Source organism: Narcine bancroftii, chromosome 1 (genome assembly GCF_036971445.1).
Source record: "Narcine bancroftii isolate sNarBan1 chromosome 1, sNarBan1.hap1, whole genome shotgun sequence".
Taxonomy (NCBI): domain Eukaryota; kingdom Metazoa; phylum Chordata; class Chondrichthyes; order Torpediniformes; family Narcinidae; genus Narcine; species Narcine bancroftii.
This window is the reverse complement of record NC_091469.1, coordinates 144,528,894-144,545,104: the sequence shown is the minus strand read 5'-3', so window position 1 is coordinate 144,545,104 and position 16,211 is coordinate 144,528,894. Positions and strand designations below refer to the sequence as shown.

The following is a 16,211-nucleotide window of genomic DNA, read 5'->3' as shown; positions in this document are numbered from 1 at the left end:
GAAATCCAAGCTAAAGCATTTGTTTCAAATTCCTGTAAAGAAGCCATTGCTCAAGGAAAAGACCACAGACACGTAGGATATGGTTTCTTCATCAACAGAGCTGTTGCAAGAATAATCTTTGTTTTGCAACAGAATGGATCTCTTTATAAAGCGATAGAAAGAAATCCATGAGAAACAGAATTGGTATTCTTTGCTATTCAGGATTATATTAGTGAAATTAATGTTAACGGCCACCTGCACAGAGACTAATGACCTCAAGTTCCAAGTAATATATATTAATGCACATGAAATATGTCTTAAAGGCCGTCATCACATTGTACATATTGTAAATCTTTTCATACAGAATTTGTGCTAAACCTCAAACCCTCATTATCCATCTGGAATTAAAACTGCATCTTATAACAAGTGTGAAATGTAGAAGAAACGTCTCCATGCAGACTAAAGGATTTGGATAAGATGGAAAAATGGGTTCATGGAGGAAGAGATGCTTTGAGAGGCATATGAAAAATCATAGAATGTGATTAAAGGATCCAAGAAATAACTTGTGTAAAAATAAAATTTAGAACCCCAGAAGCCCTGAATCAATAAATGTATAGCTATATTACAAAATAGATCAGGCTACAGGTGGATTTTGTGTCTGCGGTTATGGTGACTTTTTTATATTTAAGGCAAGATGGAAAATGAATGACAGCAAAAAGCCAAAAAAGCATGACCACCGATTTGCATTTTCCTCAACAAACTACCTCTCGTAGGTCTAAAACACCACTGATATTTAAGAAGTTTTTAAAATATAACATTTTAAAAATGCTCTTTTTGAAGTAACATCAAAGTAGCAATGCCTTAGCTAAATTTCATTAAGATGTTTGCAACACAACTTAGGTTTGTGCTAGGTAGTAAGATACACTAACCAATTAATACAGAACAACGATTAGCATTTCAGCAGATAAATATTAAATGTCTCAACAGAGTGCAGGCTAATTGCAGATCCTCAATCTCTGGATTGTATTCAGATCCTTTGTTGGATTGCTGAGCTACTGTGGAACTCAGAATCTCCAAACTATTGTACAGTTTGACAGTCTCCACGACTAACTCTCCATGCAAAGCCAATATTTATCAGTCCATTAAGAACATTGAGTAGAGGACAATCTGTGGCTAAATGTGACCCCAGGATCTCCATTTATGCCTTGGATTTAGGTTGGTAGAGGGGAGAGAAATAAAGTTTGTAATCAGTTAGCAGACAATTTCAAAACCAAAAGTTCACCAAATCAAAGGTGTAGCTGAGAGCCCACAAGTCCTTGAAATGCCCATCTCTTTGAGGGACATGTGAAATCGCTTAAATTTCAGTTCTCTTTGGACTTTATACAGATTCAGAAGTTACCGCACTTGGAAGGGGTGTTTAGGGGTCCGAATGGTGGTGTGGGCGCAAGTGAAGAATTTCCTACATTCACAGGGGTAGGTACCAAAGTGGTGATTAGTGGGAAGGGATGAATTGCTGAGGGCATCATGGAGGGAGTGGTCCCTGTGGAAGGCAGAGGGGAAAATGTGTCTGGTGGTGGGATCATATTATTGGTCATGGAAATTTCAGAGGATGGACCCTGCTGAACTTTAAATCATAGCGCTTAGTGGTACTGCACTCATATTGAACTGTCAGCACTTCACTTATAATTGTTTGCTTGCTGAATGCACTTGTTTTTATTTATATATAGCAATATTTGTTAAACTTCTGGTTGGATGCTACTTGTATTTCATTGGCTTTGTATTTTATTTGGTACAATGACTATAAAGTTGAATCTAATATAACATCTTGGATGAGGAGGCTGGTGAGACAAAGACAAAGAGAATCCTGTCCTGGTTAAGTGTGGGGGTGGAGGGGGCTAGGACAGATGTACAGATAATGGAGGATATGCGAGTGAGGGCAGAGTTGATGATAATGGAGCAAGAAGTCATGTTTTTTGAAGGATGACGTCTAAGATTATCTCATGTGGAACACATCATCCTAGGAACAGATGTGACAGAAAAATGGCAAGGAAGGAATTGAATCCTTACAGGGGACAGGGAGTGAAGGGGTGTATTTTGTCTCTGGAGATTGGGGTGGAGTAGGGTGGGGGGGGGGAGAGAGAAGGGAAAGAGAGAGAGAGATTGAGAAAGAGATTATTGCTAGAAACGGACCAAGTGAATTTGAGGTAAGGGTAGAAGTTGGCAGCAAAGTGGATAAAGTTGACGAGCTCATCATGGGTGCAATGTAGTCATCAGTGTAGTGGAAGAAGAAGAGTTGAGGAGCCTTGCCTATGCAGGCTTGCAGCATGGATTGCTCCACGTAGCCAATAAAAAGGCAGGCATATCTGGAGATCATGAAGGTACCCATCGCTATCCTTTTGGCCTGAAGAAAGTGGGATGAGTAAAAAAAATGTTATTGAGGGTGAGAACAAGTTCTGCTAGCCAGAGGAGGACTGGTTGGGTCTGTTGTTGAGGAATAAATGAAGGGCTTTGAGGCCTTCAGTATGGGTGATGGAGGTGTATAGAGATTGGATGTCCATGGTGAAGATGAGGTGGTCAAGTTCAGGGAACTGGAAGTTGTTAAAGTGATGGAGAGTATGTGATGTAGGTTGGAAGGGACTGTACCAGGAGAGGCAAAATGGAGTTGAGGTAGGCAGATATAGGTTGGTGGGGCAAGAGCACATGGGAACAATGGGTCTAACAGGACAACATTGCAGAACACCATATTGAGGAGTATTGTGGAGGAGGCACTGATTGCAGACTTAAGGTCAGGAAGTCAAGAATCCATTTGCAAAGTGGGTTGCTGAGATCTGGATGCAGTAATTTAGAAGAGTCTGTTTGGGATTATGATATTGAATTGAAGTCCGGGCTATAGATGATAATAAGAGTTTGAAAAAGGTGTTCTTGTTGACCAGGTGTTCCAAACTTTGATGTCATCAGAGAGCTGGAGTCTACTATGGATCTATGGCAATAGTAGAATTATAATGGATAGAGTTTGCCCTCAAAGTGAATTTGATCCACAACTATCATCAGTAAGCACTTCATTTTTTTTTAAACTTTATTTATTCGTTCAAAAAACAAATAATATGACATATACAGCAATTAAACATGAACATTTTTAAAAATATATATATTTAAAAAAAAGAACCCCCCCCCCTTCAGCCAACTCTCCTAAGGAGAGCCATAAAAAAAAGAAAAAAGAATATTAAAAAAAGTTAAATATACATATTAAAATCTAATCAATATAAATTGAAATGTAAATATTCTGAGTATAACAGCCACTTATTAATAAAAAAAATTATAATTATCATGTGAAACATACATTATTTTTTCCATTATTAAACAATATTTCATCTCATTATGCCATCTATTAATATCAATCATATTTGTATCTTTCCACGTACTAGCAATACATTTTTCGTTCTGGATAAAGCTAAATATACAAAAGCAAGTTGAAACTTATCTAATCCCAAGCCTTTCAGAGGTTGCAAGCTACCAGACAAAAATACTGTTGGATCTAAAACTATTTTAATCTTATACAGATATTCTAAATACGATTGAATTTTCTTCCAAAAAGATTGTATATGTATCCATGACCAAACAGCATGAAAAAAAGTTCCAACCGTATCACCACATCTAAAACACAAATTTGATTCATTAAAACCATATTTTTTAATTTTTCAGGTGTCAAATATAATTGGTTAGATATCTGTTATGATAGTGTAACTAGATTGATAAATGCACGTTATGCAATGATTAATCTGTAAGCACTTCATAACGATCAATATCAGAGCCACTGGACTATAGTCATTAACACGTTTTATCTTGATTTTCTTTGACACTAGGACAGTGGTGGTCTTCTCAAAACAAGTAGGAACTTTAGCTGGGAGCAGCTAGAGTTTAAAGATGTCAACAAATACTCACATTAGCTGGTCCACCCAGATTCTTAAGACATAGCCAGAAACTCAGTCCAGGCCAGTCACTCTCTGCTGGTTCACATTCAGGAAGACTGATCTGGTGTCTGTGGGTACAGGTGTGCCTGAAGCTGTTGTGAGAGACTGATGAAGTAATGTGGACAACAGATAGAGGATGAAATGTGGGAGTTAGAGAGCAGACACACAAAACAAACATAAAAATGGTGAAATTAAGAACTGTTTGGACAGGTCAGATAATGTTAATGTAGAAGGAGAAACTGAGCCAGTATCCCTGAAGTATTAGCTGGTTCTTGTCCAAACAGAATGAACTTTACACAAATTGTAGAGCTCATTAACCCAAACAGAAGAAAAGCTGCTGCTGCTCAAGCAGGAACTCAGACAAATAGGCCAGTGTGCACATTGAACTTCAGTGCCTAGGAGACTGAAGCACCATCTGCTGTGCCGCAATGCCACCCAGTTTACCTTCATCAGGTGCTTCTCTCAACCCTCCAAGGCTGGTTCTTCTTTTATCCTTGTACCAATCCATCTTCTCTCAACTCCCATGTTAGCTGAAATTATCTTTCTCCTTCAAATCTATCATCACTTCCTTGTGTCAAAAACAAAGCCAACACTCTTAGCCTGCTACCTAATCACCCATCACCCCTTTCTCTAAAAATAAACGTTGATCTTTCTTGAATGTTTAAATTCTTCACTCCCCCTCCTACTTCTGCCATGGTAGTAAAATGACTCATTAAAATTCCATGACTGACCTCGTGTCTCACATACAAGGGCTACATCACTTAAAAATGTTTCTCATCCTTATCAGCCGACCATAGCCTGACACCATGTACTGTATTTGTTTATTTTCATTCCCATTTATCCTCTTGCTCAATCAACAGCAAACCTCTCCTTGCATGATTACATTCTGATGCCTTATTTCAAATGTTAAATTTAGATCGAGCATGGTCATAGGCTTTTCCACCCATGAGCCCATGCCACGCAAATACACCAATTAACATTTTTGAAGTTCCAGGTACAACACAGATGACGTGTTCTTGATACAAGTACTAACAATTGCTTAAGAATTTACAAAGCAATGCAACAAAATAATTAAATGACAATACTCACAGGACAAGGAATTTATATCTTGGTGATGTCAATTGAGCAATTTAGTCAGATTATTTGCAATCCACTCCATCTGTTCTGTGCTCTTCCTTATCCAAGGCATCCAGCGCGACTCAGGAGGCCGGGCGGGCGGGCGGGCGGAGAGACGCAAGCCCGAATCAGGAGGCCAGGCGGGCGAGCAGGCAAGCAGAGAGATGCCAGCGCGACTCAGGCGGGTGAAGGGAGGGGGAGGGTCGTATTATACATGAGGGTAAAAAAATTTCTCCTTTCCCCCCCCCTCAAAAATGGGGGGGGGGGGGGTCACATTATACATGGAATGCATTATACACGAATATTTACGGTAATACTTAACGAACCTGTGGGCTCAACCTGAGAGACCAGCTAATCTCTATGTGTCACTTAGTCTGAGTATTTAATTGCAAAAGTTGATGGCTTTATTTTGTGAAGTTTATAGGTATGGCACTCTGCAAAAATCTATTACCCAAGTTACTATCCTGGGGAGTCCCAGAAGAATGGAAAGCAGCACTGGTCACATCACTGTTTAAAAAAAGAATGTAAGCAAAAGCGGAATAACTACTGGTCAGTTATCAAAATATCAGTCAATAGGAAAATGCTTGAATTTATCATTAAGGAAGAAATAGCAAGACATCTGGATGGAAACTGTACGACCAGCATGGATTCGGGAAGGGAAGGTTATGCTTCACAAATTTACTGGAGTTTTACTGGACAGAGCGACATGGTTGTTGTAGTGGTTAGCACAACGCCTTTACAGCGTCAGAGATTGGGACCGGTCCGGGGTTTGAATCCAACGCTGTCTGTAAGAAGTTTGTACGTTCTCCCCACGTCTGCATGGCCTTTCTCTGGGGGCTCTGGTTTCCTCCCACCGTTCAAAACGAACAGAGGGTGAAGGTTAATAAAGTGTAAAATGGGCAGCATGGACTCATGGGCCAGAATGGCCTGTTACCATGTTGTATGTCCAAAATTATTTTAAAAAATTTAATTCTGTAGCTACTGAAAACAAAGTGGTGGCTAATGAACATGAAATAATGACACACAGTTGCAGGTAAATCAGAACTAGTTTACTCAAGTCACGTGCCTCTTAAAACGCTGAAGCAAGCGTGCCACGTCATAACGTTATGACGTCCCATGATGGTTCACTAGACTTCTGGGAGTTGTAGTCTATCTATAGCACCACTACACAGCGGTGCTCCCCCCACCCCGAACTGGCCCTATCGCCTGGTAGTTTTTTTGGGAGGTCGACCCCTGCGTCGGACTGCTGGTTGTTGAATAGGGGCAGTTTTGTCAACATGGGCACGTTTGAGCCTGTCAATTGTGAATGACAGAGGCTGCCAGGCAACGTCCAAGATGCAGGTTGACTTGGTATGTCTTATCACCCTGTATGGTCCCTCGTATAGCACCTGCATGGGCTGTCCATGTGTTCCTCTATGTACAAACACGTATTCACAGTCCTTCAGTTTGTGTGGTACAAAAGAAACATGTTTGTCATGTGATGAAGGGGATAATTTACCTATAATATTCCTTTGTCTGCTCAGCAGCTCTTTGGGATCTTCATCTTCACTGGATCCGAGTGGAACAAATTCCCCTAGGACCACCAAAGGCGCACCATATACAAGCTCTGCAGACAAAGTGTGAAGATCCTATTTTGGAGTTGTCCTAATGCCAAGCACACCCACGGTAATTCATCTGCCTAGTTGGGACCATCCAAAACGGGCCATTAAGGCTGATTTAAAGTGACGATGGAATAGTTCAGTCATCCCGTTGGACTGCAGGTGATAGGCGCTTATATGATGAAGACTAGAGCTGAGCATCCGAGATAAGGCCATCCATAATGAAGATGTAAATTGAGGTCCTCTGTCAGAAGTGATGTGCACTGATAGACCAAAGTCAGCCGCCTAGGAATTAAGGAATGCTCGTGCACAAGTACGTAGAAGCATCCACCATGGGGACAGCCTCAGGCCACCTCATAAACCGATCAATCACCATAAAGAGATATTCACTTGGTCATGGTCGAAGCAGTGAGTTACCAGCGGGAAGTGTTGTAGCAGTGCTTTCGTATGCCAATGAATTTTGACTTTTTGACTAGCTACACAAGATCTGGCCAATTGCATGACATCTTCTCCAAGCTGTGCCAAACAAATCTGTCTGAAATCAGAGGAGCAGTCGATCTGTGTGATAGTACAGACCTATCACCAATGTATATAGTTACAGTATCTAGAATGTAATGACTGTGCTTACAGCGATTGGCTGAGAGCTTAGCCACGCCTACTGTCTAGGCCTTAAAGGGTTGTGTCCCTAGCAAGGTCGGATCATTCCAGACTGGTCGGCCACCTGTGAAGAGCTCCTGTCTTTTGCTAATAAAAGCCTTGGTTTGGATCAACAAGTCTTTGGTTCTTTTGACGAGCTCTACAATCTGATGGATGGATGAGAAAGACCATGGATAGAATCAAAATGTGACATCTCCACGAAGCTGAAACCATTGGCCATGGATGTCTGCTGACATGTTGCAAAAGAGCAGCTTGCCATCAGCATCAATTTGCACATCCTTCCATTGTAGGTTGGTTATCGAGGAGCGATAAGACTCCATCTCACAGTCTTGTGCTTGCGCAGCGGCGAAAGCCGCGTAGTCAATACTATGGTTCATAGCTAATACCTTGAGTGCAACTGAGCGGGAAAGTGCATCAGCCATTACATTGTCTTTTCCAGAAATGTGCATTATTTTGGGAGAGAATTCCAAAATGAAGGAAAACTGCCAATGTTGTCAAGTTGACCAGGCTCAGACACCTTTGAAAATATGAAGGTCAAGGGTTTATGATCTGTGAACATGGTGAAGTGTCTGCTTTCCAAAAAGTGACAGAAGTGACAGATGGACAAATATATGGCTAGGAGCTCTTTATCAAAGAGCACTTCCCAATGGTAACTCACTGCTTCGACCATGTCCAAGTGGATATCTCTTCACGGTGATTGATAGGTTTATGAGGTGGCCTGAGGCTGTCCCCATGGTGGATGCTGTATATTTTCCTCGGCCTCACAGAGGTGACGGCTAAAATATGCCAACGGCTTCCATTGTTCATCGACATACCGCTGCAGAGCGCCCCCTAAGGCCACATCAGATGTGTCTATTAAAAGGACGGAGGCTGCACTTAGGACTGGATAACTGAGCTAATAGTTCCTTAGTCTTTATGAAAGCATTTTGACTTTGATCTGTCCACTGAATAGATTTAGCCTGACCAGACAGCAGATTGAACAGAGGCTTCACAACGTGGGCTGCTGCTGGAAGGAATTGACGATAAAAATTAACCATGCCCAAGAACTCTTGCAGACATTTGACAGTGATTGGCCTGGAATATTCAGTAATGGCATCGATCTTGGAAGGCAGCAGAACCATGCCCTTGTTGATGATTGTATTCCCCAAGAATTCTATGGACTGTTGGCCAAAAACACATTTATCTGGATTGATGGTCAGTCCAAATTCTCGTAGACATCGAAAGAGTATACCCAGATGTTCCATGTGCTCTTCTTTAGTTTTGTTTGCAACTAATATGTCACCTAGCTAAATGAAGACGTTGGCCATGCCACGCCCTACTGTGTTCATAACTCGCTGAAAGGTCTGAGCTACAATTTCTAACCCAAAAGGCATACATAAAAATTTGAACAATCCAAAAGGGTAATCATTCCATTGGCACCTGGTGATATTCCATGCACCAAGTCTACTTTTGAAAAGATCTTCGCCCCATGCAGATTCACTGAAATATCTTGAATGTAGGGAGTAGGGCTGAATTAAGGAAGTCACATTTGGAGGAAGGTACATGACATGCACATTATCCTTGGTGAGACTTTCAGCTGGAGGACGAATAGGACAGTTATCGAGGAATAAAAATATCTTACAGTCCTCATCCAAACCAGCTTGCCTGCAGTGAGCTGACACAAAATGTTTATTGAACCAATCAGGGAAGATATCCCTGTTGACCCATGCATAATAATGAACAGATAAAAAATTCACCCCTTTGAAGCAACAAGGATGCAAGCTTTTACCATTCACAGCAAGCTTACACTTGTGCATGCCAGCTGCATTAACATACCCCAGCACTGTTATTCTGTGCTTGGAATCCTTAATGCAGGGGCCGTCTCCTCATCTGTTGCCAATGACTTTCTGGGACAATAATCCAAAACAATGATGTCTTATCAGTGTTATACCCTTGTTCCAGGTTCAAATTCTCATCAGCTATGATCTTGACAAACTTGTCAATGCATTGGTCTGCCACTTCGTGATCAGCTGTTGCTTTCTCACCACTGATCTTTAACATTTTTAGCCCATGTCTTTTCTTAAAGCTACACAACCAGCCGGTTGAGTATTCACACTTACCTTCTATGTCTAGATCTTCATGGTAGATCTTGGTTTGTTTGACAACAAGCAATCCATTAAGTGGCATCTGTTCAATGTTGGATCCATCCATGAACACACACTCCAGGTCTTCATTTTACTCAGAGGTTATTTCAGTCTTTCATCAACTTCTGCTCATCGCTGTCTCCATAGGACTTCAGAATTGTATCCTTTTGTCTCAAGTCATAAACTGTTGTTCTGACTCCATACTCCTCTGCAAGTCTTTTTACACTCACATCACTGTCTAGTTTCTGCAGCATCTTCAATTTCTGTTTCATGGACAGACATGAATGTTTCCTCTTATTTTCAATCACATCCACAGTTCTATCTGCAGACCTCTTGGCCATTGCAAAACCCTTGAGTGCTCTGTCAGAATCAAAATGGCATCTCAGAGACGAACATGAGCATGAAATTTTTTTTTAACCTGTGACACCAGTCTGGCACCGAGAAAGAAACTCGGATAAATGAGGATTTTTGATCGTTTCAGATCTCCTCATTTATCTGACATCTTCGGAGGCAAACATGACGTCATTTCAGCTTCAAAATTTTTCGGATAAATGAGTATTTTGGATCATCTGATTTCGGATACTTGGAGTTGTACTGTCCACTAGATGAGGCAGTTAGCATACAAGGAGAGATCAAATTGAGTTTAGAAAAAGGAGAGGGGATTTTATCAAAACAAACTCAAAGAAATGCAGGAAAGTGGTTTCCACTGAAAGGTGAGAGTAGAGATAGGGAAAATGCCTTCAAGATTCAGGTGAGCAGATGTAAAACAAACGTGGAAGAACTGCTTCTCTCAGAGACCAGTGAATGCGGTATTCTCTGTCTCATTAAATATATTTAAGATACAAACAATATTTTGGCAGTCAGAGAATTAAGGGCTATTGGGGAAAAAGGCATGAAGGTGGAGCCAAGTACATAGCCAGATCAGCCACAATTATAGAATGGCAGAGCATGCTCAACTGGCTAGATGGCCTGATCTTGGTCTTATTTCTTATGTACTAACCAAGAATCCAAAACTATCAATAATAACACCAAAACACTGCAGATGTAGAGCAAAAAAAAACAAACTGCTGGAGGAACTCAGCAGGTCAGGCAGCAATGTATGGAAATGGACAGTCAGCATTTCAAGCTCTTCATCTGGACTGATCCTATTAAATACCTCCAGAATTGTTTTTTTATATATAAACGGTCAATAATGAAGTGGCTTTCCAAGCAAACCTACAGTAGAAATATGCTCCTTTTATTTTAAGGAACAGGTTGATGAGTTTTAATGTGCAGCAAGCCAAGAGATGCTCTTGGTTGGAGTGGAAGAAAATTCATGCAGAGATGTTGACACTAACGCAGTTGGCAAACGGCCCATTATAATACTGCACCTGGGCCTGACTAACTATGTTTGGCAAGACATATCATTTGAAAGCCAAGTTGTAGCCTTGACTGTAGTCTCAACTGTAGTGGTTGAGGAGATTTTCTTACAATTGGAAAAAAACAAAGGTTTTAATTTTTTTAAAACTGTAGTTTCCAAATTAACTAAATTTCTGTGAAAGTTTGTGTGTTAAAAGGCCAAACAGTTGATAAAACATCGGCAGCATGTAGGAGATCATACTGTTCCTCCAAAATCACCGGCTGTTCATGTATGCGTGGTCGTGGGGACAGGAACCATATTGGGGATCTTTTAATCTAACCAAGATTCAAACATGGTGAGATAAAACACAAGATAGGGTTGGAGACCCAATGTAGGATCAAGATTACATCAAGTTGTTTCAGGTAAGGAGGAATATGGCTTAGCCACACCAACCACCCAAGACTAAAAAGGAAAAAGAGGTATACGAAGGACCTGAGATGTCCAAGTCCCCTGAGCTACCTTCCTCTCAGTACCCAAAAATACTCTCCATAAAGGATGATGGGTGTCCGAGGAACCAAACCAGCACCTTGTAGCTATTTTTGCTAGTTGCAAGAATCCTCCTCCAGACCAACCCAAACCTCCCAATGTAGACGATGTTGTCACCGCACCTGCTGGGATTGTATCCAATACTGTCCAGCCCAGTGCTCCCCTGCTAGAAGGACGAGAGACCAGAAAGCAAAAAGGAAGTCATAATACTTGCTGATCGTGACTAATAGATTCTATCAGGAACTCGATTCCTCTCTTTATCCCAAAATGGCAATAGGCAGCATGCCAGTCTTTATGCCTTGGACCCCCTCGGAAGTTAGCACCATGAGAGCAGAAGTCCCAAATTCCTTGAACGAACCCAAATTTGCAATATCCATAACCCTCACGATCAAGGTTGTAGGAAGGGTTCTTTGTTCACCAAGAAGCTAGGGAATACACTAGAAATAGTGAAACTTTTGGAACGTAAGGGTTCAATCAGGCAGATGCAGCATGGTTTTAGAAAGGGAAGATCTTGTTTGACAAACTTGTTAGGATTCTTTGAGGATATAATGGGTGCGGTGGATAGAGGGGAACAGGTTTTTTTTAAATTTTTTATTGACCAAAATACATACAGACATTTTTCTCTTGAATATATAGTGTCATTTTCACCCCTTTTTCCCCCTCCCTTCCCTCCCTCCCTCTCCCCCCTTCCCATTTATTCAAAATTCAATCTATGAGATACATTAAATCCGTTAAACAATGTTGTCACTTAATAAAATAAACAAGAAATTTTTATCTTTTACTTTTATATACTGAGTCAAGTTCATTTTGTTGTCTTCTCCTTCTGTCATTTTAAGTGGTGGAGGTTCATGGTAGAATTTCTCTATTGTATTTCATGTATGGTTCCCATATTTGTTCGAATATTGTTATGTTATTTCTTAAATTATATGTTATTTTTTCTAATGGAATAAATTTATTTATTTCTATGTACCATTGTTGTATTCTCAAGCTGTCTTCTAATTTCCAGGTTGACATAATACATTTTTTTGCTACAGCTAGGGCTATCATAATAAATCTTTTCTGTGCTCCATCCAAATAGATTCCAAATTCTTTATTTCTTATATTACTTAGAAGGAAGATCTCTGGGTTTTTTGGTATATTGCTTTTTGTGATTTTATTTAATATCTGGTTTAGATCTTCCCAAAATTTTTCCAATTTCTCACATGTCCAAATTGCATGTATTGCTGTTCCCGTTTCCTTTTTACAGTGAAAACATCTGTCTGATACTGTTGGGTCCCATTTATTTAACTTTTGGGGTGTGATGTATAGCCTGTGTAACCAATTATATTGTATCATGCGTAACCTCGTGTTTATTGTATTTCTCACAGTTCCGGAGCATAGCTTTTCCCATGTTTAATTCTTTATCTTTATGTTTAGATCTTGTTCCCATTTTTGTTTGGGTTTAGTTTGTTTCCTCGTTCTCCTTTTCTTGCAGTTTGATGTACATGTTTGTTATAAATTTTTTAATTATCATTGTGTCTGTAATCACATATTCAAAATTGCTTCCTTCTGGTAACCTCAGACTGTTTCCTAATTTGTCCTTCAAGTAGGTTTTCAGTTGGTGGTATGCAAACCTTGTATCGTGAGTAATATTATATTTGTCCTTCATTTGTTCAAAAGATAATAATTTATTTCCTGAAAAACAATTTTCTATTCTTTTGATCCCTTTTCTCTACCATTCTCTGAAGGAAAGGTTATTTATTGTGAAAGGGATTAGTTGATTTTGTGTCAATATTAATTTTGGTATTTGATAATTTATTTTGTTCCTTTCTACGTGAATCTTCTTCCAAATATTGAGCAGATGGTGTAATACTGGTGAATTCCTACGTTGCACCAATTTTTCATCCCTCTTATAGAGTATATGCTCAGGTATCTTCTCCCCTATTTTATCTAGCTCTAATCTGGTCCAATCTGGTTTTTCCCCTTGTTTGATAAAAATCTGATAGGTATCTTATTGTGCTGCTCTATAATAATTCTTAAAGTTTGGTAGTTGTAAGCCTCCTTGTTTGTACCATTCTGTTAATTTATCTAGTGCTATCCTCGGTTTCCCCCCTTTCCATAAGAATTTCCTTATTATTTTCTTTAGCTCCTTGAAGAATTTCTCTGTTAGGTGAATTGGTAATGATTGAAATAGGTATTGTATCCTTGGGAAGATGTTCATTTTAATACAGTTTATCCTTCCTATCAGTGTTAGTTGTAAGTCTTTCCAGTGCTCTAAGACGTCTTGTAATTTTTTCATTAATGGCTGATAATTTAGTTTATATAGATGGCCGAGATTATTATTTAGTTGTATACTTAGGTATCGAATTGCTTGTGTTTGTCATCTAAATGGTGATTCTTCCTTAAACTTTGTGAAATCCGCATTATTCATTGGCATTGCCTCACTTTTATTTGCGTTGATTTTGTACCCCGATACTTCTCCATATTCCTTCAATTTTTTATGCAATTCTTTTATTGATATTTCTGGTTCTGTTAAGTATATTATAGTCTCTTTGGCTTGGCTTCGCAGACGAAGATTTATGGAGGGGTAAATGTCCACGTCAGCTGCAGGCTCGTTTGTGGCTGGCAAGTCCGATGCGGAACAGGCAGACATGGTTGCAGTGATTGCAGGGGAAAATTGGTTGGTTGGGGTTGGGTGTTAGGTTTTTCCTCCTTTGTCTTTTGTCAGTGAGGTGGGCTCTGCGGTCTTCTTCAAAGGAGGTTGCTGCCCGTTGAACTGTGAGGCGCCAAGATGCACGGTTTGAGGCGATAACAGCCCACTGGCGGTGGTCAATGTGGCAGGCACCAAGAGATTTCTTTAGGCAGTCCTTGTACCTCTTCTTTGGTGCACCTCTGTCACGGTAGCCAGTGGAGAGCTTGCCATATAACACGATCTTGGGAAGGCGATGGTCCGCCATTCTGGAGACGTGACCTACCCAGCGCAGTTGGATCTTCAGCAGCGTGGATTCGATGCTGTCGGCCTCTGCCATCTCAAGTACTTCGATGTTAGGGATGAAGTCGCTACAATGAATGTTGAGGATGGAGCGGAGACAACACTGGTGGAAGCGTTCTAGGAGCCGTAGGTGATGCCGGTAGAGGACCCATGATTCGGAGCCGAACAGGAGTGTGGGTATGACAACGGCTCTGTATACGCTAATCTTTGTGAGGTTTTTCAGTTGGTTGTTTTTCCAGACTCTTTTGTGTAGTCTTCCAAAGGCGCTATTTGCCTTGGCGAGTCTGTTGTCTATCTCGTTGTCGATTCTTGCATCCGATAAAATGGTGCAGACGAGATAGGTAAACTGGTTGACCATTTTGAGTTTTGTGTGCCCGATGGAGATGTGGGGGGGCTGGTAGTCATGGTGGGGAGCTGGCTGATGGAGGACCTCAGTTTTCTTCAGGCTGACTTCCAGGCCAAACATTTTGGCAGTTTCCGCAAAACAGGACGTCAAGCGCTGAAGAGCTGGCTATTATAACGTCATCTGCAAATAGACTGATTTTATATTCCTTCTCTTTTATTTTTATCCCTCGTATTTGATTTTCTGTTCTTATCAGTTCTGTTAGTGGTTCTATAGCTAACGCGAACAGTGAGGGAGATAGTGGACATCCCTGCCTTGTTGATCTGCTTAATTTAAATTGGTTTGATATATATCCACTTACTGTCCCTTATATAATGCTTTAATCCAATTAATATATTTCTCTGGTAGGTTGAATTTTTGTAGTACTTTGAATAAATAATTCCATTCTACTCTGTCAAAGGCTTTCTCTGCGTCTAAAGCAACCACTACTGTTGGAGTTTTGTTTCCTTGTACTGCATGGATTAAGTTAATGAATTTACAGATATTGTCCGTTGTTCGTCTTTTTTTAAATAAATCCATTTGGTCTAGTTTTACTATTTTTGGTACACAGTCGGCCAATCTGTTTGCTAATAATTTAGCTATTATCTTATAATCTGTGTTAAGTAGAGATATTGGTCTATATGATGCTGGTGTTAGTGGATCTTTCCCCGTCTTTGGTATTACTGTAATTATTGCTGTTTTGCATGAATCTGGTATGTTTTGTGTTTTTTCAAACTGGTTCATTACTTCCAGGAGAGGAGGAATTAATAAGTCTTTGAATGTTTTATAGAATTATATTGGGAGTCCATCCTCTCCCGGTGTTTTATTGTTCGGTAGTTTTTTTTAATATCTCCAGTATTTCTTCTATTTCAAATGGTTTTATTAATTTTTTTTGCTCCTCTGTTTGTAATTTCAGTAGTTCAATTTTAGTTAGAAATTCATCTATTTTGTCTTCCTTTCCTTCGTTTTCAGTTTGATATAATTGTTCGTAGAATTCCCTGAAGTTTTCATTGATCTCCGTTGGGTTATTTGTAATTTGTTTGTCCTTTTTCCTTGATGCCAATACCGTTCTTTTAGCTTGTTCTGTCTTAAGCTGCCACGCTAGTATTTTGTGCGTTTTTTTGTCCTAGCACATAATATTTCTGTTTTGTCTTCATTATGTTCTTCTCCACCTTATATGTTTGTAGTGTTTCATATTTTATTTTCTTGTCTGTCAATTCTCTTCTTTTAGTTGTATCTTCCTTTATTGCTAATTCTTTTTCTATATTTGTTATTTCCCTTTCCAACTGTTCTATTTCTCGATTGTAGTCCTTCTTCATCTAGTTACATAACTTATTATCTGTCCTCTGTTGAATGCTTTCATTACGTCCCATAGTATAAATTTTTTTTCATTGATTCCGTATTTATTTCAAAGTACATTTTAATTTGTCGCTCAATGAATTCTCTAAAATCCTGTCTTTTAAGTAGCATGGAGTTTAATCTCCATCTATACATTCTTGGTGGGATGTCCTCTAGCTCTATTGCCAAAA

At 39.8% G+C, this 16,211-nt stretch overlaps 1 protein-coding gene across 10 annotated transcripts in view; it reads right to left on the bottom strand.

The window, feature by feature from the left end:
• fbxo8 (F-box protein 8) overlaps window positions 1–16,211 on the bottom strand; it is a 166,461-nt gene that overhangs the window by 68,024 nt on the left and 82,226 nt on the right. Inside the window, exon 1 of one of the 10 annotated variants that reach the window (XM_069941087.1) lies at window positions 4,395–4,502. The exons of 8 other annotated variants lie outside the window; for them this stretch is intronic. In XM_069941087.1, the coding sequence (XP_069797188.1) occupies window positions 4,395–4,400 (6 nt within the window). In that variant the 5' untranslated portion in view covers window positions 4,401–4,502. Of the gene's footprint in view, window positions 1–3,921; window positions 3,999–4,394; window positions 4,503–16,211 lie in introns of those variants that run through there. One more of the 10 variants, XM_069941119.1, reaches the window with a different exon arrangement.